At 41.5% G+C, this 26471-nt stretch overlaps 1 protein-coding gene across 1 annotated transcript in view; it reads right to left on the bottom strand.

The window, feature by feature from the left end:
• sipa1 (signal-induced proliferation-associated 1) overlaps positions 1–26471 on the bottom strand; it is a 38585-nt gene that overhangs the window by 10057 nt on the left and 2057 nt on the right. The window contains exons 2-7 of the mRNA XM_079566020.1: positions 4206–5703; positions 3933–4057; positions 3664–3852; positions 3235–3409; positions 2840–2943; positions 1669–1826 (exon numbers count right to left, since the gene is read on the bottom strand). Of these exons, the coding sequence (XP_079422146.1) occupies positions 1669–1826; positions 2840–2943; positions 3235–3409; positions 3664–3852; positions 3933–4057; positions 4206–5298 (1844 nt within the window). The 5' untranslated portion in view covers positions 5299–5703. The remainder of the gene's footprint in view (positions 1–1668; positions 1827–2839; positions 2944–3234; positions 3410–3663; positions 3853–3932; positions 4058–4205; positions 5704–26471) is intronic.

The raw sequence follows: 26471 nt of genomic DNA, 5'->3' as shown, positions 1-26471 counted from the left end.
AGGCAGAAGAGGAATGACAGAGTGAGAAAGAGAGTTCAGCCGGAGCGTTCGATCTGTTTCTGTCTTGTTTTCAGAGCAAACAAGAGGTGTCCAGAATTAGAAACCTCTGTCCACACGCAAAAAAACGTTACAGCAGCGAGAATTGGGGGGAGGTTCTGCATGAATTATATTGTAACAACCTAGTTAAAGGTGGATTGTGCAACTTTTTATGTGGAAAAAAAAGTTGATATTTGTACATATTTGACCTTGTAGTGTACTTTACTTTCCATAGTGGTCTCTCCAACGCTCTAGGATCAATTGTTTTGTAGGGTTTTCTGGTAAGAGGGTCCCTCAGAGGAGAAAACCTTCCAAACAATTGATCCTGGAGCATCCTAGAGACCACTGTGATGGAAAGTAAAGGCGTCATGCTGACCACTTATACAGCCGCTGGGTTACTACACACAAATATACACTTTTATTTTTTTTACATAAGTTGCATATGCACCTTTAACATAATAGCTGAAATAAACACTCTCAAATGATTTTTTTTTTTTTTAATAAAACAATAAATTAATGATGCTCAAATCGAAATATTAATATTAACAAACCACAAAACTGCCTTTAATAGTTGCCGTAGTTCAGACAAATATCTTGACTCTTGTACTATTTTATCCGTTTTTATATTTCAGTCTCTCAAATGTTCCTGGAAATGTGTAAAATATGGACAGTTAACTGAATCTTAATAAAGCTTAAATCATGCTATATACAGTACATATACTCCCAGTAATTTGCAACCATTATCTTTTTTAAGGTCAAGTGAATGTACGCTGTTTGTGTTCAAAATGAGTAATACGAGCACATTTTTAACTTCTTAAACCCCACCTTAATCGAGCACATTTCCTCAAGTTCAGCTTTACCCAAATCTAAAAGCTTCTTGACTCGAGAGCTAACAGCCTATAGACCAGGGGTAGGCAACGTCAGGCCCAGGGGCCAAAACCGGCCCTCCCTCTTGGAACCTCTGGCCCTCGAGATGACTTTGAGGAACATAATCACACAAATCAGAGATCAAATGCTAAATGCTACAGTGCTCTAGAAATGTGAAGAATGCTGTCAATTCCTTTAAAATTCTTTAAGCAGAACTCCCATGTAGGCCGTATATGATGAACAACACTGACATTTGTAGAAAGTCATGCTTTTCTTGGGCCTATAGTTGGAGGATCCGCCTTGGTCTTTTGATGATGAAGAAAATTGGTCCTTTATCGAAGAAACTTGCCTACCCCTGCTATAGATCATGTGTAATGCCTGATTTAAAAGCTATGACCCCCAAAACTGATCCAAGATTTTTCCTCGTCACTTTTTCGTCGTATTTTTGACACTTTTTCACTGCTTTTTTTTGTAATTTTGTTTTCATCGCTATTTTTACGCTTTTTTCAAGAAGCTTAATGTATTGACATAATGCTAAACTGGAGAAAACCGGCTTGGTCAGTCTCACTTTTACATATCTTTTATTTGGGGCTTTAATACTGTAATACAGGGGATTTTAAATGGTCAATTAGGGGCATCATGGCCACTAAATAGCACATTTTATTTTTCTGCTATTCAGCACCTGCCTTGATAAGTGTATTATTGTGCATCTCACATGTGCACCTGAAACACTCATCAACAGTTTCAACAACATGAAGTACAAACCTGTAGTGAGTGTGTTCAGTGCAAGGCTGGTGGACCTGGACTATGATGAAGACATGCTGGAAGTGGGAGCGGATGGACTTGGGGGTGAAGGGCTGAGCGCCCGGCTCCTGAAACACGATTGTCACGATGTCGTTCCCGATGTGTCTCTTCCTCAGCAGCTGAAAAAAAAAATGACAAAGCGCACGGCGAAAGATAAAAAACTGTCACCCAACATTATGCAATTTTTAAACTCTCACAAGAATAGAGCAAGGCCTTAAAAATAGATACGGTTCACTAAAATAATTATGAACGTCTGAAAGCAGCTCAACAGTCAAAAGATATTCACGGGTGGATGGCGATGTTACATTCTGCATGTGATACAGTTAACCCGGGCAAACATCTCCTTTTTAACTTAAACTCAATCCATGAATGTTTTATGAAGAAAAAAAGACGGGATTTCCATAAACAGAATGTCTGCCGCCAATTTTTTTAACCAAATCATGATTATATCTAGGGTCAATGTTGTTGTTGGCATTGTGCTTTTAGCCTCTTAACCCCCACATGAACCAAGCACATTTTCTCCAGTTTGGCTTTACTCAAATCTAAAAGCTTCCTGAACAAAGCGTCAAAAACACGAAGAAAAAAAAAAGGGATGAAAACAAGGACAAAAGAGCGACAAAAGCATGCCTGAAAAGTGAGGAAAAACAACAATAAAAAACGACAAAAAACGACAAAAATGAGGAAAAACAGAGATGAAAAACGCTTCAAAAATGTGATAAACACATGGCGACAAAAAAGTTAAGATCAGTTTTGTAGGCCTTAGCTTTCAAATGACATGCTACACTGGCCTATAGGCTGTAAGCAAAGCATCAGTCAAGAAGCTTTCAGATTTGGGTAAAATTGAACTGGAGAAAATGTGCTCGGTTGAAGTGGAGGGCAAGAGGTTAACTGAGAGATCTACAGCCTGATGTGGCAACAGTTCCTTGTTAAGGGTTTGGATTTTAAGGACTAATACAGACACTTATTTTTTGTGATAAATGGTTTATTTTGAAATATCTACCTCATGAAGCCTATGAAATAACCTGTACAGTAGCTATAACTTTTTGGTACTATAAAATATGATATGAGGGAAAATTAAATGTGTTTTTTTGCTCTTGCCATATGGCCTCGTTGTAGTGCAAATGGCGCTTACCTGTTGTGTGTTATTGGCTGTATACGGCAGCATGGTGGACACATGAAACATAATCTCATAGTCCTGGTACCGCGTGTAGAGTGAGTGTGTTCCCGTTGAATCCGCTGGAAAAGACATTAAGACAGAAACATGAGTTACCGTCTCCAGGTGAAAAAAAGTGCCCATTGATGGAGGAATCTGTCCCTTTTCCTGTGGCCTGCCGCTCTCCACTGAAGGGTAAACAGCTGGCAGATAATCAGCAGTGACGATGCTCTTTTGCAGGCATTACTCAGATTACATGCGGAGAGATAGGGAGTTATCTTTGGCTTTCGCTGGTGCACTGATGCCCTTCAGATACGTGCGACAAGGTGAGACGCGGCCAATGGATGGGAGTGTGGTGTGTGTTTTGGACTCACTCTTGTTGTCCAGCTGAGCGCGGTATTTCTCCCAGCCCTTGAGCCGCACCCGCTCCCCGAGCAGGTCCAGAAACTCCTCGAACGCCGGCCCTGAGCTCTCGTTGTTGTACATGTCCTCTTCTGAGCTCTGCCCCGATCTGCAGTACATGATGCCCACTTTACGCTGGAAGTTCAGCTGCAGAGGACAGAAAATGATTAATCTCTTTACAGAGGATTTATTTATTATAATACTGTACCAAGACAAGAGAAATGCAATACAGTACAGAATATTAAACTAGACGCCCCAGAAGATTATAGACCTCCACCAAGGCATTACAAATCCTACAACCATTAAGAGCGATGTCTGATTGTAGTCTTTTGATTAAAGTTGCACAACACACTACAGCATGAAATAACATGTATTTCCCATACGGTCAATATTCCACTGACCCCTTGTTCGTCGAGTTTGAGCAGCGTGTCCCGGACTTTGGGTGAGTTGGAGGCGAGGCGCAGACAGTGCAGGTTGAGCTCCGGCATGATGAACTCCAGCAGCCGTTTGGGAGATAACCCTCGGGGAGTGGTGTGTCGCGCAGCAGAGGGCACAGACTCCTCCAGGATAGAGCCTCGCAGTGTCTTCATCTGAAAATCAAGATATTTGCTCATGATGACACCCAGGCATTAACAGGCAGTGAGGGTTTAGATGTGGCGTGTCCATTCACCTCTGTGGTGCGGAAGATGATTCTGTAATTGTACTGAGCGCCACTGGAGCCCTCCTTCTCCTCCCGCCGGAAACTGATCGCCACTGGGCCCAGACGGTCGTCCATCCCAAAGAAGTTTTGATGTTCTGTCATGGAGGAATAATTCATAAACAAATATAAGAGGGAATATTAGCAGATACATTCTGATACGCTGCACAAAGAGCTTACAGTGTACTTTATTTTACAGTAGTGAAATAAAGTATCATTATCGTTGTGCTGCACTGTGATACGTACCTTTCATGTAGAAGTATTTGCGGTAGTAGTGGGCTCCCAGGTCTGCGTGCTCTATGAAGTAATTGCTCTTGCCCTGCTGCTGCACGTTGCTCTCTCTGGGCTCCTCAAGCACTGACACAGCATCGTTTGGGGTCCTCAGACTCAACCATGGCTTCTGTCTGCCCTGGGACCGGTCCAGCCCCACCTGCTCCTCCCCTCCGGTCTCGTTGCGGAAATGTGGACAGCTCAACAGTAGCTCATTGTCATTCCCATCCCCTTCATCCAACAGGGACTGCTCTGGATCGTCCATGTTGGCCCCGTTAGCGCCCCCTCCCTGAGCCGCAGAGGAGCAGCTGCCCTGGGACAGCGGCCTGAGCTGGGAGGCGGCCGAAGCTCCGGAGGTGATGTTCTTCTTGCGCCCGATGCTGTCTCTGTTGGTGGCTGCTTCTGTGAGGTCAAAGAGGATGCTCTGCACGTCATAATGGGCAAAGTTTCTCACCCAGGCCCCGCCGACAACGTCACAGGATGCATGCTGTGGGACAGGCGTGGGTTTGGACTTCTTCGAGAGACCTTCTGGTTTGGGTGGCTTGGCGGGTTTAAGGGAATCCCCAAAGGAAGCAGTAAGGCCCTTAAAGAACCCATCAGGCTCTGGGGGATTGCCCTGAAGCCCTAAAAGCAGGAATGGATCTTTGAAGCGCAGTTCGTTTGGACTCAGCGGGCCTTGTCCCTCTGAGTTGGGCTCTACTATCTGTGTCTGTCTCTCCAGAGAGGACAGGCTGCCGTACTCTCTGTGCAGCAAACCCGAATCCCCCTGTGCCCCCGCGCCCACCTTTTCCACCCGCACTGCTTTGCCTCCCCCCTTCCCTGATGAGTCCAAGTCTCCTAACGTCACGTCGCTGTTGCTCCTCTGCATGATGTGTCCCCTGCCCACTGCTCTCAGACTCAAGCCCACTCGACTAGGGGTGAGGCTGTCCGCGTCCGTCCCGTTGCCTTCCCTCCTGGGGGGCCACTCCACCACCCCCGCATCCCTCTTGTGGTCAAAGTTCACGGTCGCTAAGGGAGGCCTCACGTTTTGGCGGCGGAACTTGCGAATGAAGAGATCGTCTGACTGCATTGTGCTGGTGAATCTGACTCCAGACTTAAATAATTCCTGATGCTTTCACTGTCTCTAAGGTGCGGCTGTAAAATGGGAATGCGCGCTGCAACGACCCCGCCGTGAGACGAATATAGAGCCTTTTCACACCACTTAAATCACTCTGAATCCATGCGCTGCCACACACTCCTCGGTGATTTGAAGCTATTGGGTTTGAAAGTGAGAATGAAAAAGTTTGGAGGTGTTACTCGTAGCAGGGGCGCACGTGCGCAGGGGCGAGGTACTTTTCCAGCTTTTCCAGTGGCTTGTCATCGTCGTTGGGCATCGGCCGTCTCTATCCTCTGTGCAGGAGAGGCTCTGTCTGTATCGAGCATAACATGGGGTCCATTTGTGTGTGTCGCAGCTCTTCCTCTGACCTCTGGCCACCTGAGCAAAAACACAAGAGAATACTGTTGATACACTGGCTTCACATTGGCTAATTGTAATTGGTCATTCTAATATGATCAGATGCATATAATCCATGTTTGTGCTGTTGTTTCCCTTTTGTTTCCTTGTTGATGTTTAATACCTTTTGTACTATGTTCCATCTGTACCATTGTGAAATTAACCCAGGGGTAGGCGCTCATAAGCTTCTTGCTTCAGCCCACTCCTTTTGGGCAGAATGTGTACTGCTCAAATAAACAAATAAAATAAAATAAAATAAAATAATCTTGCAGGTTTTCACACATTCGAAAGCATTGTTGGAACCGCTTATTACCGAACAAATACTCCTATACTTCACACATACTCAATGGTAATTGCACTGGTGATAATTGTGTTTAATTAGGGTTAATTTGTTCTTCACAAGTGAGTTAAAGGTCAGCCAAGTCCATTTTACTATGGAATACACTTCTTGCGATCATGAAACTAATGTATGTCACAAATTGGCAATAATCACTTTTATGACAAATATGACACATATGAGAAAATGATTAAAATATATCAGCAATATGAAGTAATTACAAGAATTAACCTCAGTTGCTAGACAATATGCATATGACATATAGACCAATTGTTATCAAACGTTTTACACAAAGTACCATCTAAGGACAAAAGATGGGACATCCAACACTTTGGATTAATCAGGCCTAAAATAGGACAAACTACCCAAACAAGGACTAACACAGAAGAGCTCAAAACAATAAAGAACAGCCTCAAACCTAAGCAAATAAAAGAACTTCAGATGAGTCCACAGGTACCACGGAAGCAGCCTACGTACCACAGTTTGAGACACACTGGGTCACTCTCCGTTTCACCAGAGCACAACTGACAAACATTTTACCTTGTTTTCCCTCGAGTGACATTTATTGTGATACCTATTATTGAACTTCCTCACTGGAAATGGGCACAGGATGTGGCACAAAGCTGGTAAACGCTTTGCCACCAACGCTTTTACCACCAAGCAACGACACTGTACATGAGGGCCATGAGAGGGACCTCGCAATACAGTATCAATCAGGTTTTAGAACAGTAAGGTTTAAAGGTTTCCTCCCAACATTTGCAATAAATAAATAAAATGACGACTTATCAAGGCAACAATTAGAAAAATATTAATAAAAACTCACACGCACTTAAAGGTTTGGGTAAGTGGAGTTTTGACACATTACACAGACACCGCCCCCTCATACAAAGCCACAATGTAACCAACAACCTAAACTGAAAACATTTCTATCATTACAGACTTAAAACTGACACATTCACAAGTGGCAGTGTAAAGCAGAAACACGTGAAAGTTTGTTATCCTCACGCCAGCAATCCTTCCCAACAAAGCCTTCAGATGCGACTTACCAGCTTTCTGTTTTGATTACTTCCGTCAGTGTCTATCTTTGCCTGGTACAAACCTAAACTACGTCAATCAGCTAAAGCCGAAACCTTTTGCAGCTCTCAATAAGATGTGGCTTCCTGTCGGCTGCCCGTTCTCATGCATCTGCGCTATCTTTTGACTCTCTCTGGCTTACGGCCTCAAGAGCAGGTGCAGCGGTGCAAGAGGCAACCAAATATAAAAAAAAAAGGAAAGCTAGACAGAACAGACACTCGCTCACACAGATAAAGGTCTGCAGCTTAGACTGAGGAAGTCACAAGAAATCTTTGTTTTACACCAAATCCTTCCTCTGCTTTCTCTTCTTTCACTGGCTTTAGGAGAGGGATGTTAACAGCATGGCCAATCAAAGCAAACAAGAGTTACTTCTAAAAGAAATCTAAATTTAGCAACACTTTTTTAACCCCTTACACTATTTTGACACTTTGTTCAAGAAGCTTTTAGATTTGGGAAGAGGTTAATAGCAAGAACAACACATTCACTAAATGAAAACACAAGGAGGCATTTTTTTAAACACTAAAATTGATTGTAAGAAAACAATAAAGATTTTACATGAGGATTTGTTCAGCCATAAGAAAAGGGTAGTGGCCGTAGCACTCCTATTGTATGAAAGTTATACATAGATTATCTATTGTGTGCAGTGTGTGGCTCTAAGTCTAATAACAAGAGCTTAACCTTTGAGGCACGCAATATTTCACGGTCCAAATTGAATGGCCGCATCCTTCTCTGACATTTACGTCACTCTTACGGCGCTCTCAATCACAGCAGCGGCTAAACTGACAGCAACAGCAAAGTTTGTGTGCCTTAATTGCATTGCGAGAACAATTACATGCAACACTATGTATGTACAAGTTTTAGAGGCAGATGAAAAAATGTTGTGAACTAAGAGCATTTCTTGATTGGTTTTCATAATAAAGTCTGTGATGGGTAACCGATTAATCCTGTGGGGCTGGCCGACGGGGAAAAACATAATCACAACCATTTTTTCCCCCTCATAGCTATCGATTTCAATTATGGATTACATTTTATTTTCTTACATGAAAAAAACACAATTAATACACATTAATTCAGTTCTTGAACACAGACCTTTTAAATAAACCTCACCTTAAGAAGGAATAAATGCCTTCCACTCTATTATCATTTAATAAACAAAACAAAACAAAACATTGACTATCAACCATCAAGGTTTAAAGGCAGGATATGTAAGATTATTAGTAAATAACTGATTAACGTGACCTGTCTGTGTCCCTAGATCTGTTGACCAAATTATTTCACATGAAGTAAAAGATTCACGATTCCGAGGGGCCGATCCGATACGTATCACGATACTCAGGAGCCGATTTGATAATTATCACAATACTCAGGGGCCGATACAATACATATCACGATACCCAGGGGCCGATTCCGATACTCAGGGGCCCATCTGATAAGTATCACGATACTCAGGGGCTGATCCGATATGTATTGTGATACAGTAAGTAGTTATGATAAGTAAAAGTGCTTCCAAACACAAGTATTGAAACAATATTTTGTCCCAGCCCTAATAATTATGGTTGCCAGATCCTGAATCCAGCTTGGAAAACAAAAAGGGACTCTCTGTTCCACTATCTCAGCTCCTGAACCCGAACAAGCCAAGTGCTAGTGCAGCCTCCAGTGACTGAACTCTTGGAGATTCTTTCAAAAAGAGGAATGGCTTATTCACACCAAGGAGTATTTACGACATTTTCAGATATGGAGAGAATATGTGAAACCTCACGGACTAAGAGAGCAAATTTCGATTTCAGACTTTCGATACTTGCTTTTGTGTGAAGGGTTTACCATTTTACCATAGACTCATCTGCCAGACCTATCTATAAGGCTTTTAGCACCATGCTGCTCATAATGGCCGCTGTGTATCTCTTCTGATGCGCTTTCCACAGTAGCACTAGGCACATCTGTACATTTAGAGCTGAAATTTAACCTGGCATCGCTCCACAGTGTGTTGAAATAATCCAGAGGCGGCGCGGTGGGAGTGTAAAAGTGGAGGATGTTTTAAGAGCTTGGGATGGTGCACGGTCTTGTGTCTCCTCTGCTACGTTTATCTGACACTTAGAGGACACAGAGCAGTGCACAGTCTGCGTGGTGCCAGCCCCAGACTCCTGCATTAAAACCCTGCTCGTGTGTCTTTCTGGGAACCTTTTCGCAAACATCATTATCCCCACACCACACAAATGGCTTCCCCCCGAAACCCCCCCCCCCTCCCATGCCGAATCATTACCAAAACGCAGCAGCATCGCAATGTCTCCTAGCCATGGGTGAGCGATCAATTTTCTCATCTCAAACAAAAATGTGGGAGGAGGGAATATCGGCAAAGGGCTATTTTTACCACCAAAGTAAAGGTATGGTAAAAAAGTGCAGGGTGAACTTTGACACGTATTACTCACTGCCTTTGTACGAATCCCATATATTCCGGAGACCCCCACCCAGTAAATCCCAGTTTCCATGGCAACGCGTTTGGTGTTTCTGTGCATCCACTGTGGGCCCGTGCCTCTCCTGCTGGTGCACAGGAGGAGTCACCCTCACAGCAGTCGGTGCAATTGTCTTTTTTCATTGTAGACGCTTTTTGGAAATGGTGTAAATGCATTACAGTGATGGTGGTGATGGGCGCAGGAGGAGTAGTAGCAAAACAAATGTCAGCAGTAACAGTCGTAGCCGTAAAATAGTAGTACTGCAGGTTAAGGCGCTGTCTGCCTGTGATGTTGGCTCCTAGTTTGCCAGAGAAAGCATTAGTGAACCAACATCCCTTTCGAAATGGTACAATATTTCATAGATTTCCTTTTTTAAGACAACACGTACAAGTGCTTTTAGCATTTATCTGAGGCCTGGATGATATTCCAAAAAAACTAATCATGCTTTTTATACAAACCTCAGCTCAAACTAAAATAAATGTTATCCTACAGTGTCATTTTAAAAAATGTTTCCATTGTCTCATCCAAATTTCAAAATTTGGTAGTTTCTGCCTCAGAAATGGCTGTAAACCTGACAATTATTAAGATTGACCAAAATACAGAATGCGATATAGATTAAATTTCAATTATTGCCCAGCCCTAACTTACCTTGACAATTTACCTTAATGTTTTGCTGTTTTACTGCTGCCTCTGTCAGAAGAATCTGTTTACACATCACAGCAGCCAGATGACACTTATACCTAATGTCTTAAGGAAACTAAGCCAGTAAATATTATCAACGAAAAAAATAAAACTTTATCGAGAGTGAATTTCAAGGAAAATGTGAATAATTCAAAATAATTTCAATGGTTCAAAAGATGTTCTACATGTGAAGAAATTAAGCTTTGATTTGGGACTCATCGTATTAAAGGATCTATACCTGATTTTTTCATTTCAAAAAGGTAAAATGTTGGCTGTGGTCGAAACTCATTCCTAACTTACCAAACATATTTGTTGCATCCCGATTCTTCACAGGGATGAGTTCATAGGCAAATTTCCCTTTTCAGGGTCACTTTCACAAAAAAGCAACAAACTCCCCCAGCAAGTTCATGAAATTAAAACAAATGCTTTATAATTAGATGCACAGTGTTTTTCCTATGAATGTGTGAGTTTACAATATGGAATTTCATTCCATAACTAGAAAATAGTCAGGTATAGTTCGTTTAAGGTAAACTTGCATTGCTGGAGCCAGGAGCAGTGAGTCCCTCTCCAGCCGACTATCCCCTCACTCCATGTTTAAAGTTGATGCACCTGATCGCATGCAGACAAACTCTGGGAATCAAATCAAGGACATTCTTGCTGTGAGGCGAGAGCGCTAACCACTCAACATAGTTACAGTCTCTTATCAATGACCTTGCTCGAGTTTCTGCAGACACACAGTAGGAGAATAGCATGAGACTGTGAAGAGGAACTTTCTCCAAGGAAAAGCTGCTGTTTCTTCTGTGGGAAGGACCTGTTTACAAGATGGAAACTCGGGTCCAATGCATATGTTCATCCCAAAAGACAAGAAGTTACTAAATCCGTACTTTACAATAGATGAATGATTCTGGTATAGAATGATAGTAAAAGCTTAATGCAAATGTCACTAAGCTGTATTTTAACCACATTAGCGTTGGATAATCTGCAGAGTTAATGACAGAATGGCTGAATTCACACAGCTCATAATGAGAGGTGTTCTTACCGCGGCTGATGAAGGATGTTTTCCACAGAACCCTCACTGATCTCAGATACACAGTAGCGGTTTTCAGGACAGCGTGTGATGTAGCTCTAGCAGAACAAGTGAAGAGGAACTGAACGCACGTCCCTTCCCCTTGCATTTGCAACTCATTTTTCTGCGATGGGTAAAAACACTATTTAAATGTCACTGCACTGTATGTCCTCAAAACAAACAGAAACAGAAAATGCTCATTTCAATATCACTTAAATCTATAATATCCCCATGAGGTCTAACAAAATGATCGGCTTCTTTTTATAAGAGTTTATTAAGTTATCTGTTAAAGGGAACTACATGTAAAATATGTTGATCCAGGAAGTTGATGGGCCCGAGCGATATGGAGTCTGATACCGATATAAGGACTGTAGGGCTGGCCGATATATGTTTGTTAAGTGTGACATCACACACATTAATAAGCTATATTATTAAACACAGCAAAAAAAAAAAAACTTTATCAGAATCTCCTGCTGAAATAACAACAGTTAAAAGCCAGATGTTTAAAAAGAGCCTTGTGGTCGGCTCAGCTGCACTTCAGCAAAATCCCATTATAGTGAAAGGGGTTAAAGCTCCGTTTGGACCCGGATGTGGAGCGATGACATCATCACTAAACAAACGCATAATGGCCAATAAATTCGTCCTCAGAAAAATTAAAGACAATTATTACTTTAAGACTTGTTATATTTGTTGGCCGATTTTTCAAATTCTGAAAATTACAAGCAAAAGGTTGCATCATAAAATGTATAAAATAGGTTCTGAGGTTTACAAACTTGTGACCGATTTTCTGATGTTCTCGGTTCTCCTGAGGCCTGGAAAGTTTCATTTTAAAGCTCTGACTGAGCTATTTCCAGAGATATCGGCCTTTTATTGGTGTTAGATCGACCGATAGCCAATATTGTAAAATACCCCAATACTGTATCAGTCGACCTCTACTTGAAAACCCTGTCACATGCCAAATACTTACATTTGACACCTTCATTCCTCAATTGGCATTACAGAAAATGCGTTTGTATTCGCTCTTAGCTTGTGATCCCTGTCTTCAATTCTTCCTGCCAAGTGGCAATGGACCACTTTTTACAAGATAGTACCATGACAAACCCAGAACCGGCGTGTTGTACATAATTCTGGACTCTTGGTGGTTCATAGTTAAATACTTTTAATACATGTGATGATACAACCTTTGTGCGGGACCCCTCCCTGCACTGGGTCCAGGTTAAAGCCTTGGCCCCCAGTTCAACGCTCACCCTAGAACTACATACGTTTTGGACCTTCATCCTGCCATCCCTTGTCAAACAGCCTCAAACAATATGCTTCCCCGAATCCCCTGTTTGTAACACATCGACTTGGAGGACAGCACGTTCACTTGCTGCCATAATATATCCCACCCACAAGCAGCTCCCGTGCAATGTTCTTCTCAACGCTATGCCTGATCAGTGTGTACTCTTTCTGGATGCAAATCGATGTTCACATAATATGCAAATGGGAAAGTACAACACCAGAATATTCAAGTCGACATGTTGCGTAGCTTCATAAAAAAGGCAATCTTGGGTTTAATTCTCCCAAGATTAAAGTCAATTTAATCTTTTTGAATATATCTGGAGAGCTAAAGAAGATTACGTGACCTTATGTTGTAGCTGCATCGTTCTGAGAAGTAGTAAGTCCACAGAAGGTCAGCGTCCAAAGAGCATCATCGCTGCTGCTAAATTATTTTTAGCTTGCACAGGGTGGATGCTACAAGAGAGTCATTGCATGGTAAGGCTGCCAGGTTTTGGGAAAAATAATCTTGATTGCAGATCGATTCTCATAAGTTTTTGCAATTGAGGTGTTATGTTCATGATTCAGTTCACAGCGCACACGCACCTAAAAAAGGAAAAAGCAGCCTGTGTGATTGTGATGAGTCAAACTGCAAATTTGATTCAGGCACAACCATTAATCGTCCGCCTCTATTGTACATCCGCACTCACTGTACTCAACGTCTTTGTGTGAGGCAGCAGCGGTGGATGGATGGACAGGATGGATGACCCTGACGCCCCCTGGACCACATCCCTGTACCACTACATCCTCAGAAACTTGACCCTCCGCCAAACTGGTCAGCACAAGCCACTCAAAGCACTCAGGATTAAACGCCATTTCATGAAGGAAGACGCAGGATTTAAAGCACTGCAAAACGATCTTTAGTACTTTTCTGAAACATATTTCCACACAGTCCACCCCCTTAATTTAAATTTGGTAAGGTGCTTTTTAGCTGAGTCAGAATTAAATTAACCTCACTAAACGGTTCACAAGCCAGTCTCTGTCCGAGAGCCCCAAGTCAGGTTTATCTAATGAGCAAAATCAATCATTGCACAAAAGGAGGCAGGTAATGTGCAGGGATAAAAGGAAGAGAGGCAGGAGAAAAGGGAAAAGTTAAAAAGTAGTATATGATATTTTGAACAGTAATATGGTATGGTAGAACTGTATCTTTCTAATCCATACACTGTCCAGAAACTGAACCGGAGATGCCTTCTGTCCCTTACCTGGACTAACATGGGACCTATAGGTTAAACCTCGATACAGTAACAGCCCAAGAAGTGTTTAATTGCCATTTTGCAAGAGACACATTGATTTCTGTTGTGATTTCTGTGTGTGCACAGTCGCTGTGCAACCCAAACACCAGGCCGTGGTAATGTTTAGTGACAGTTAGCCAATGTGTTTTTGCAGAGAGCCTTCAATTTACTTTACAGTCACATGACGATGTGGAAGCCGTCTTTCAGCTAATGAGGTCAACCCCAGTTTCTAGGGCAAGGTTAGATCTACGGCAGGTGTTGCTGCCAAAGAATTCAACATCTAGATCCCACCTCCAAAAATACTGCCACATTTTAATACATATTGAGCCTAAAGAATCTTTAAACAGTTAAGGGTTGCCACATCAATATAGTCTCAGGTGTTGGTTTATGGTTTGTGATTAGCACATGGCCCAGAGACATTCAGTTTCAAGCACAGTGTGCTGCTTTGGGCACCACATTAATTAAAAAACAAGACACCTGGGAGGCATGTGCAGAACTGTGACAAATATACAGTTATGGGAGACGAACACGGGAACATGAACACGAGAACATGGGACTGTCCTTGGTAAACTGGGATGTCTGGTCACTCTAACCTGTCGTATTCCCGTCTTACTCAGGGACATAATGACTGTTATTGCTCACTGCTCTGTCTCCAACTGGTAACCTTCAGATTCTGTGACGAATGCCACCTCTACTCCCTACTCTAGGATAGAAATGATGATAACTGGAAAGTTTGCCACTAAACCAGGATTAAAGCATGTCAGGATCATAACAAATCCAGACTAATCCGGTACAAATCATTAGCTTTACAGGACTGTACTTGAACAGCAAAGCTCCCATAACAGGTCATAGAAGTGAGAAGCAGTGGGTAACCGTAGTGCTGTGCCCATGGAGTTGTCTAATATAGCCTATTGCTCATGTTTTAGGTTGATGAGGAGTCCCACCCACACACCAAGAGAATAAGCTAAATCCACACACTAAAGGCCTCACACAGTCTCAGAATCCAGCCCGGGACCTTTTTGTTGTAAGAGGAGTGCTAACCTCTCGTGCTAACCTTGATGTGTCTAATGTACAAAAAGGGCAGCTTAATACGACACAGTCTGTGTTGAGGAAGTCACGGTTGCTTGACACACCGGGTTGCCCTCCCACATGCAAGTCTGCAACAGGAAACAGGAAGAGTTAGTGACTTTTGAACCCTGAGAGGATGAGTGTCATCATTTTGATATAACACTTCCCACACCTAAGTCTAACCCCGATAAGCAACTAGTTAGGAGGTGTGAGTGATCTTCAGCTAAAATGCAATCGTCCGTGAAAATGTACATGGTCTTACAGGCGGGTTTACGTCAGGACAAAACTAATGCGGTTTGCAGCTGTTATCATTTCGATCAAGCTCAGGAAATACAAGAGACAGCTGACTTGTTTTATTGAGGCTACTCTTGTCAAACTGAAAACCTTACATTGTGAAATTTACCAGCCACATGTGCACGAGGCAGTCACCCAAACATATGATCATGGTTTGTCACGTTCATGCGTAATGATTTCCTGTCTAAAAAGTGAACCACGCTTTGCTAACAATATCAGACAGACCTGGGTGCTTCATTCTGCAGTCGCTGTCTCTCTTCATAGTTAAAAGCTTTTCCGATTCCAAACCGCACAGTCTAAATCAACTCCTAACAGTGATTGATTTGGGGAAATTTAAAGCCGGGCTCGGTCTCACTCTCGGTATTGATCCCTCAAAAGCCCGGTTACGTTGAAGATCAGGTTGCATCATCGCTGCTCTGCCATAACGTGACACTGCACTCAAGAGCTGTAGATTGTGGCTGGATCGGATTCAAAAGTGAGTTGTGTCAAAGAGGCTGACATCGCTCGAGGCCTCCTGGATGCTCGCAGCGCAGCACTCTGGTCTGTTCACACTGCGGACGCTGAATTGGGCCAGGTCCAGGGGCGGCTAAGTGCATAGTACCGCAGCGCACCAGCTTTTTTGTAATGCGTTTTATTCCCCCTTTTCATTGATACTGTTGGCAAATGCAAGTCTGGCTTATTGCTCCCTGAAGACACACGCATGCACTGATGGCACTGCTTCCTCAGTTCACTGAATCAAAAGAGGAGATAAGTGCCAGATAAACAGCAGGTGTTTCAAATCTCGACAAATATTGGCTGGTTTCATGCAGCTACGCGGTCGAGCAAAAGGTGTGACTCTAGAAAAAGCGTTTCTCCGCACTTTTGAAGATATTCACAGAAAAGGGGGCATACATGTGAGCACTTGCCTTAATGATGTTTTCACAACACTTTGCGCTGTTGACACACAAACACAAACAGATTCACATCGAGAGGCCGCTTTGGGATTATAAATCAGATGTCAAAAAAGGAACCGAATAATCTTTACAAAAGCACTGCATCGCCGGAGCTTCGAAAGCATCAAGGAAGAAACGCCAGAGGCCATAATGCATCAATGAAACAGTCTTTGTCTGCGTCAGTGGAGATGTATGGGCGCACTGTTGTGTTCGCATGTAGAGGTCAAGCTGCGGAAAAAAAGAAAACATCTATGATTTCACAGATCCTTCCTTATGCGCTGTTCGAGAATCATGAAAAATTCAGATCAGTGAGGCAAAGGAGGTGACGGTTACCCAGTCGTCAATGATTCATGCCTCTGTTGTGCCTTAACCATTGGGGGAGATTTATTGAGACGACTTCCTTTTGTTACCGTAAACCAGTTGATGTCATGCTGAACGAAAGCCTGCGAAATTTCACTTCTCAGTAGAGGTTCGAATGTCGCATATGTCACTTGTTACAAGAGCCAAATGACCAGCAGACCAACCCCCTTTAAGTAAAGAGGAAGTTTGCTCAAAAAAAGCTCTGCAAATAGTATTGTCTAAATTAAAACCTTACTTCCTCTTGGCACGCTGCTGCCTCTGAAATTCTCATTGTCTGAACCTGTAAAAAGCACTGCAACAGGCGCATGTTTAGTCTTGTTTCAATGTCATTTTTAATCCTTCCAAAAGTGGCAATTATTTGCTAATGGTTGAGCAATAAACCGATAAATTGATATTATTAAGTGATGTACACATATCACTGGAAACCACAATATGATACTGTATATCATAAAAATACTGAGGTCCCGCATCTGACTGAGATTTACACCTTTTCTGCCAACACAGACTAAAACAAAAACCAGGACTCCCCTGAAAAGGAGATTCTTAATCTCAGTGGGACTATCCTGGTTAAACAAAGGTCAACAAAATAATAAATAAATAAAAAACAAATATTTGCAAAAGCTCACTTTTCACTCATCATTTTCCTCATTTATTTCAATGTTAGCCTTGCTTTGGCCATGTTTTATAACAATTTGATGGATAAAAATAATAACAAATTCACTAAATTGTTAAATAGTGCACTGTGCTGACATGGTTTGGTATTAGTCACTGCAACATTTGTATCTACTGTAGACTATGGAGGCCTGTTGTACATGTTGTCTCTGTATATCCTGCTTCTCTGAGGTTCATTACTAACTGTAAGGCCTTGACGCCTTAATTGTGACCTGTATTCTCGAGTGGGACGGCCTTCTTTGTCCTCCAGGAGGCTGGGTCACTGGTATACTTTTATTTAGAAGGCCATGCTTGGTTTACTGCCCTCCTACATCTGTAAGTTAAACTCACGAGAGAAGTGTTACTTTCTGTTTGCATTCAAGTGATCATTTGTTGCTCGCTGTTTCCTTTGCCCGCACAGAACTTGGCAAAAGGGCTTTTGTTCACTCTGCTCCTTCTACATGGAACATGTTGCAAAAAGACTGGAAAATAATTGAACTTACTCCACTGAACGCTTTAAAGTCCGGTTTGAGAGCACTTGAGACGACCGCTTTAAATTGTAATTGTTTTTCATAACGTGTCATGTCATTTTATTTTGAGATTTGTAATTGTATCTGTGTATCTTTTGCAGCCTCTTGGCCTCTTGAAAAAGAGGTTTTTCATCTCAATGGGACTTTCCTGGTTAAATAAATGTTAAATAAATAAATAAATAAATATTATTGAAAGTTATGGAACATCGCACTAGTTTAGTTTACAAAATGTTTACAAAATGTTGTCTCCATGGGGTCTTGACTAAAACCTGCTGATCATGTATCTTATACAGTGTTGGGCCAGTTACTCTCAAATTGTAATATATATATTTTATATTAGTAGTTACAGCTTTAAAAATGTCATGTTTTGTTATTACATATTACTGTTTCAAACATTTAGCTGAGTTACACTACTTTGAGTTACTTTTGAGTTACTTTTGTCAAAAATAAAAACGTAAAAATGCCACCGAGCAAAAGTGCAGTCAAAGATTTCCCTTTTCCTTCACTTTCCCCCACTCTTGTGTTTTGATGATTTTAGCGATGCACAACTGCAGATCTTATACCAGTGTCAAACTTGATTTCAAATTTTGTCTGCTGCATTTTATTTGGGAGAGTTTGGCATTTTGTCATTCGTACATCAATACAAACCATTTAAATGCACTTATAACTCAAGTTACTTGAATTGTAATGATTAATGTATTCCCGTATTTTGTGTAAGTAATATGTTATATTCCTTAGTTACTGAAAAAAGTAATATATTTCTGTAACTTGTTACTTTTGTAATACGTTAACACTGATCTTCAACCTTTTAGATTAGTATCAGTATGAGTATTAGATCAGCAGTTCTTATATAAGTCTTCACTCAAATGTTTACACCCATGAATGTTTTCATAAAGTGCATTGTGAACTGATTTTGAAAACACAAAGCCCAAAATTAATGGAAAATTGCAATCCTAGTTAAAGTAATTTTGCACCCAAAATCAAGCAGCGCTCCAAAAACATAATCCATTCTTTGATCTGCTACATTTGCCATGACATCAAGCCCTGTGCGCTGCCAGAGAGCTGCTACATCCTGTCTGTGTGAAAATGACATTACGTGAGGGCAGGGTGGGGGGGGGGTTGGGGGTGATGAGCGCTAAAGCCAAAATGTGGGCAACCTTTTCAGAGTCTTGTATCTTTGCTTTTTCTGCTGCTTCGACAAAAGTGTATCGCATCTGTCCGCACAGTGACAGGAAAACGCGTCCGTCCCTCTGCGATGTGTGGGAGAGAGACTGGCCCTCGACTTATGACTGTGGCTATTATGTCGAGCTCAACAGTTTTCAGTTAACTCCTCCGTGCACAGTAAGGGCGGCTCAGGGGGGAGAAAAGGCGGTCTGTGTGTCTCTGCAGTGGCGGTCTGAAGTCGAACTTTTATATCACGGACACTGGCCTATTTCACGCACAAACAATGTCTACTGTCAAATAACGGGGGGGAAAATCTGTGTCCTCTCCATTGAAAGAGCAAACTAAAAATGGATATTACAACATTTTCAATCAGAAGTACTATTGTAGACAACTTCTTACAATCAGAAGTACTATTGTAGACAACTTCTTACAACTCATACTTATTCGCCTAGTAGAGTGACATCCATTGAGCTACCTTGCAATTGTGTGTTCTCAGACAGTTGTGAATAAAAAGAGAGATCGCTGTCTGTGTGGCATCTGCAGAGAATTATTATGAGCGATTGTAAACCCAGGAGTAGCACTGATGCTGCAAACATTTATCCCGGAGGGGGTGTGGGGGGGGGGGTCTAACACTGTAAACATTACCGGGTCACTCTGCTCCCCAGGAAGGATCAGGATGTTGGAAATGCTTTAGGAAAGTAACAAGTGACAAGTTCACCTCTAAACCCCCACCTGAACCGAGCACATTTTCTCCAGTTTGGCTTTACCCAAATCTAAAAGCTTCTTGAAAATGCCTCAAAATAGTGACGAAAACCAGAGGAAACCAAGGATGAAAATGTAATGAAAACGTGACAAAAAAGCCACAAACATTCAGCAAAAAAATGAACAAAAGTAAAAAAAAAAGACAAAAATTCAGCTAAAAATTCAGACAAAAAAAGACAAAAAAGTGACAAAAATGCAGGAAAAAAGCCACAAAAAATACCCAAATTCTGAAAAATAAAAAAAAAAGCCACAAGAAAGTCACAAAAAATGCAGCCAAAAAAAAAAAAAAGCCACAAAAGTGACAAAAATGCAGCAAAAAAAAAATCTTGGCTTATCTTAGCTTATCTAATTACACTGGCCTATAGGCTGTAAGCTCCAGTCAAGAAGCTTTTAGATTTGGGTAAAGTCGAACTGGAGAAAATGCACTGGGTTAAGGCGGGTGGTAAGAGGTTAAAGCTAATTAAATCTGGGGGTTTGACGAAAGATAAATGAAATTAGATCATTCTTGTCTCTCTCATTTCCCAAAGTTGACCTTTTGGAAATGTTATGTCTAATTTGTCTGGAGCTACTGCAGTAAAACAGAGTAAGTTAAGGCCCAGAAAAGACTCACCAAATCTCATCAATCTTATTAAGTGAAAGCCGCCGTTTACTTTAAGCACATCCATCACTTTATTTATTTTTTCAATTTGTGACAAAATAAGTGAGTAAATCTTGACACAGCAGAGAGAAAAGTCCACTGACATCACTCACAAGGTAAATATTCCTCCCTCTTCAATTATTAAATTCTGATCTGCCATTAGTCATACTATCATCACTTAGACTTCCTTTACTTGACCACCTATTTTTCCTTTAACTGTATTTGATTGTTGATTTAAGGGGAGACAATGCGGGCAAACCTAGAAAACAAATTATCTTCAAAATAAGGAGATTTACATGGTCAATTCTAACCTGTAATATGAGAGAACATGTCAACATAACAAAACCCATTATCTTAAACCTGGCTCCACTCATTAAACAGATTTTGTCGACACATATTGGCAGCTTTGGGCATTTTTACACAGAAAAGGAAATATTAATGAAAATATCACACTACGTAAATAAAACTTGCAGGATTTCTTTATTATCTGTCGTGAACTGCACTAAACTGAACAGCATCGCTCTCTGATATAAAGCAGCAGCTTGTATATGTTGAAGCCATTTGTTTTGCTCCCTTTAATCCCAGTTTTAGTCCTGTTCTCAAGGAGATTAAAATATAGACCGCTGCTTGTTCCAGATTGAAAACTGACTCACGCTATTTGGGAGTTATCCAGGCTTTAGTATTTGTTTAGACCTGGCACAATCTGTGTGTTCTCCAAATTGAGAAGCATTTGTGTCATTTATCGTCTGATGTGCATCTCTTTGTCGACATCTAAGCTTTACGTTGCATATTCTCTTGTCTCGGATAGTTTAAAAATATCACAAAGTTCACCACACCTGAACATTGAGGATCATGTGTAGCTACAATCTCTGCACCTTGTGACCTACATAGAGCAGGTTCTCGCTTCTGAGCGCCTGAAATACACTTCGCTCACAACAACAGGCCAATGCTCCGGAGTCTGATGCAGAACCGCTGTATTTGTGTGCAAAGGTGAGGGGTGTAAAAAGGAGGAACAGGTCGAGCTGTTTGTCTGCGGCTTTGCACTTCTGCTTAAAAACACACAAACTGCGTCACACGGTTATGCACAGTTGTGAACTAGCCCTGACTCACTCAGCCATTACCTGCTGTTGGCTTGTCAGTGGACCCGGGGCGGCTGCGCTTTCGGGGGCAAACATGCACAGAAATAATACAGGGCTGTGTTGCTCTAAAAGCTGCAGAATCAGGAAGCGTGGCACAACAGCCCTCGCCGGGGTTAGTTCACTTTGTGGCCTTTAGGGTTGCATGCGTCCACTTCCTGCGTTATGACTGAAGCGAAACAAGAGGCAGTTTCTCTTGTCTTTTTAGTGGCGTCGAAGCTGTAACTTCCTCGCTGTAGTTCTGCCGAAATTCATCTAAATGTTGAAACGCTTGGTGGGTTCAAGAAGTCGTTATATGCCTCTGTTTCATTCTTTGTTATTATGTTGATGTCTGATACTGAAAATGTTCAAATATTGCTTGCTTATATAGGCAGTGCCTTTCTGTATTATGAGCAATGTATTCATATTAACACCTTAACACCTTCTTTTAGGAGCCTCAGCTTTGATATCTTATGTTTTAACCTCATAGCCCCCGCCCTATCCGAGCACATGTACTCTAGTTGGACTTAATGGATCCTTTTCCTCTTGGTGTTGCTTTTTCATCACATTTTTGTCACTCTTTTGTGGCTTTATTATGGCGTGTTTATGGCTTTTTTGTCATTTTTTTGGTCATATTTTCATTGCTATATTGTTGTGTTTTCATCCTCGTTTTTTTCGCTATTTTGACGCTTTGTTAAAGAAGCTTTTAGATTTGGGTAAAACCAAACTGTAGAAAATGTGGTCAATTCAGGTGAGGGTTTAGGGGTTAAAACGTGAATTGTCTCTTAGGGCAGCGGTTCCCAACCTTTATTGTCTTGTGTCCCCCCTTGGGCCTTTCAATGGTCGTCTGTGTACCCCCTACCTCAGGGGTGTTGCAGCTTATTTAGAAAGTAATTACTTAAAAATGGTATTTGTAAGAAAAAGGACCATGTTGCGGTAAAAAACCTAAAATTCTCCCAAGGCAACACATTTTACTGAAAAATATAGCTTTTACTATAATAATAATAATAATAATAATAATAATAATAATAATAATAATTAAACATATAATCCTATATGTTCAATTTCCCCCTTTTTTAAAATCTGAAATAGTACAAAGCTAGGTCCTCGAGTACCCCCCGGGGTCCCTGTACCCCTGGTTGGGAAACACTGTCTTAGGGTAAGAAAGCAGGGTGGGTCAGGATTTCAAATTCAGCCACCTCTGCATGCAGTCATGGGCATGACACGTTTTAACAAGCTTTCACTTTTAGCAAACAAAAAAGAAAAACAATCTTAGCAAATCAATGGTGTCATGATGAACTCACTTAAGGGGTCATTTACCAATAGTTTTCTTTTGTGCATTTTTTACATTCTCTAATTTATATATCATCATGTCCTCATATTTGGAGCCCTAATACTGTAATACAGGTAATTTCAAACTGTCTACATGCCCATGATTGTATTTCCCAGATTACACTTGTAGTTGTCTTAATAAGTAACCCCTAAAATACAGTTGGTTTCTCCTCTATGACACAATAAAGTCCAGGAAACAGCGCTTCAGCAGCAGAAGAGGAAACAAAGTGAAGCAAAATACGACTGCAGGTAGGTTTGTGATGAGGGAACAATGGTGTAACATGTTAAATAGAGGATTATGCATAATAACTTCCCTTTAAAGCTATGGAAAGGGTCTGCAGATATTTTATAGGATCTTAATACTCATATCACAGCGTAATGTAATAGTGTGGGGATATCAGTGTAGAATTTTCAACAATAGACAATACATTTACATAATTTTAGTATCAAACTCCAACATAATAAGAAGTAATTAAGAGAAGTCTTAACACTTCATGGTCCACAGATAGCGCACTCACTTGACTGGGTACGTTTGAGCGTGTGAGCGTTTTGATGTGTATCTTCTTCACGTACTGTCGCAGAGCACGGCTGAATGCGGCTTGGCTTTCAGTGGCTCTGAATACCCCCGAGTGCACTTGGCCTGGACCAGACAATGAGACGGAGCCACTGCAATGCTTAATGGTTTAATATACTGTATACTGTGTGTGACATAACCCAGCGAGACTTTGTGATTCGGGACAATGAGCGACGCTTGAGCACCGGAGAGGAGGAGTGTATCCAGTAGATTTCTGTACTCAAGGGATAAAGTCAAAATCCACAATCCACAATCTCAGCACGTTCCCCAATCAAGTCTTAACCTCCGCTAGTGCCGTCTCAAACTTTAAATGATATATTCACATGGAGTAAAACCTGTGTTAGGGCTGTCACGATATATACAGAATACTTCAACATTTATTAGCATTTTTTGAGACATTTTTCTCATGTAATACATCTTTTTTTTGCCCTAAGTAGATTGTATTACATTGTATTTCATGTTCATAATGGAATTTATTTCTGTGGCTCAATATGTCGTAGTTTTATTTTTATCGTGCGCCAAACCAGTGTCCTCATGCAACTGAAGGCAAGGTTCAGTTGTAGCACCTTTTTGAAACCACTAAGAGCATTCGACAAATATTACCTTCACGGCTATTTTCATTAACTTTTTATTACAAATATCTGCCTCAGTCTCTCCAGTATCTAACACATCAGCAATATCCAGCCACTTAAAACTGCTTCCAATAAATTATTCTCTCACCAGAAAATAATCATGTTTTCAAATTGTGCTTTATATCCCCGTTGGTTCTTTCTCGTCTCCCAGTATTACTAAACAGTATCATAACGTGTACTATTCCCAGTGTGATATTGAGTATTGAGCTCACAAAATTGTTTTGGGCTGGAAGTGGAGCTGACGAGTCATTTCGAGCCGCATCAAAGGAAACATAACAGGTACAGTGTGATCGCTTAACTACTGTACTGTTGCCAGTTTATTCACTCATGGTCATTAGCTCCTGTCATTCAATATCAAAGTGATGACAAACTCAATAAAGAACATCTTCTCAACAAATGTGTGGGGTTTATTTTCTAATGAGGCAGGAAGCAGGTTGGACCCAAGTTGTTACAGCAGCCTGACGTCCAGAGCTGGTCCCACACAGAGCCCACAGGGAGCCGAGGTGTAAATGAACTAAATGCGTCCAAAGCACTGAGTCAGGCAGATCTACCTGGCAACATATCCGCCATGTCAGTCGAAACCTAAGAAACTACTGTTATTTTCCGGACTATAACTCGTAACAGAGTATGAGTCGCACCAGCCTTGGCAATTACCCGGGCACGGAGGCGTAACTGCACCATTGACAAGCCTCTTCCGGCAGCACATTGTTCAAGCAACTCATTCCTCTAGCTGTGGCCATCTAGCTTTTAGCCTGCCATTAGCTTTTTTTTTGTTTTCTTCACTGCAGCAAGAGTAACCTCCGCTTTTCGTCCCTCACAAGTTTCTCGCTCACTCCAAACTTTCTTTCTGCTGCTCGATTACTGTTTTTTAAATCTTCAGTGGTACCGGAGTAGCAGATACTAGTGCACAAGCCTAGAGCGCCCACTAGCAGCTGTCAGTGTGAAAATAACAAACATGTGGAATTACATATTTTGATATATAAGTCGCACCTGAGAATAAGTTGCACCCCCAGCAAGACTATGCCAAAAGGTGTGCATTATAATCCGGAGAACATGGCACTCAGAAAGCTACCAGTTTACCCGAAGCTTGGGTCGGTGGATCTGTACGGGGCAGCAGCAGTTTGCTTGTTAGCTGTCACCTCTGTGCAGCGGGTATCGCCTGTTGTTGACTGTGGTCTGCTGTTTGCCAAAGCCAATGCTTGGTTGACAAATTTTGGGGAGAGCGTGTTATTTTGAGCAGATGCAGGACAAAAGGTCGGAGAGAGAAAAGGAAACTTGGACCACATGACTTTGGATAAATGACAATTTATGTTTTAAAGTCAAGATTTAGTTCACAGTAAATTATACACATTTTAAACACGTCCACAGGAGCATTTACTTTTGAGACCAGGCTGAAATATGAGCCGTTAAACTGAATCCCACTACCTTCAGAACATGTTTGTAGAAGGCTAAACTACAGGGTTAGCAGGTTTTAAACACAACAAGACCCCATTGAGACAGGGAGGAGGATATTTTGTACAGATCAAGTAGAAAACCGTTTTAAAGGATAGGTTTGGACCTGTTCACCCTTATAGTGCCTCTCTCACACTATAAATCATCATTAGCCCCAACACTTCAACACCTGCACCCTCACAGCTAACAACAAAAAACTCGCCCTGCGCTCTGAACACTGCCCAAGCCTTTGATAGTATTAAGCAGCGATGTCTTTACGACGCAAACCGCATACTGCATGTGCACCCCTGAGCCATCCTGACTCCAGTCTCAAGTTTGCTGCAGGAAAGAAGGAAGCTGATTGATCTGAAATCTACCTCAGCCTCTGCGCAGTCGGGACAGTCCCAGAGGAAGCTCTAGAGGACAGGACACCAACTGTACACCAGACAGTCATGTCGCCAAGAGGACTAAAAGCAGAGGTTCGATACAAGCTAATAGGAGACATTTGGACATTGCTTTCACACTAAAGGTTAACATCAATATTCTGTGCATAAAAATCAAACATTTTTATTTAACTCCTATTCTAAGATACTTTTACTCAGTTAACTCTGTAAACTTATAATGTTCTGTGCAGCAAACCTTTATTTCTGTCTCACGTACCCCTCAACTGTGCATTTGCTCTCCGAGTACACCCTAACTCAAGACTGCAGCCAAAAAGTCAGATATGTTGTGGTAAAAATAAAGCTAAATAAGCTCATATCCTTGCACTTTACAGTTAAATATAATTTAAATACTTTTACGTTGAAAATAAAATGTATTTAGTACCATATTTGGTTTCAACCTCTTCATTTGAAATACTTCCAAGTACCCCCTGCTCAGTGCTCGCACACCCCCAGGGGTCCCCGTACTCCTGAATGGGAAACATTGGTCTCATGGTTAAGGCAATAAATGATGTGAAGTGGGCGCGATTTGAGTGCTGAAATAACAGATCGAGGCCAGTGTAGCTGCCAGACAGTGACAGGCAATAGTCGAAAGTAAAAAAAGTCAGTTTAGCATCAAGTAGTAACCTTTTATTCATCCATACTGCTGTGATGCAACAATCAATCAATAA

This window comes from Gobius niger (genome assembly GCF_951799975.1).
Source record: "Gobius niger genome assembly, chromosome: 11".
NCBI classification, from domain to species: domain Eukaryota; kingdom Metazoa; phylum Chordata; class Actinopteri; order Gobiiformes; family Gobiidae; genus Gobius; species Gobius niger.
Note: the sequence above shows the minus strand (reverse complement) of the source record. Positions and strands in the feature narration are given on the sequence as shown.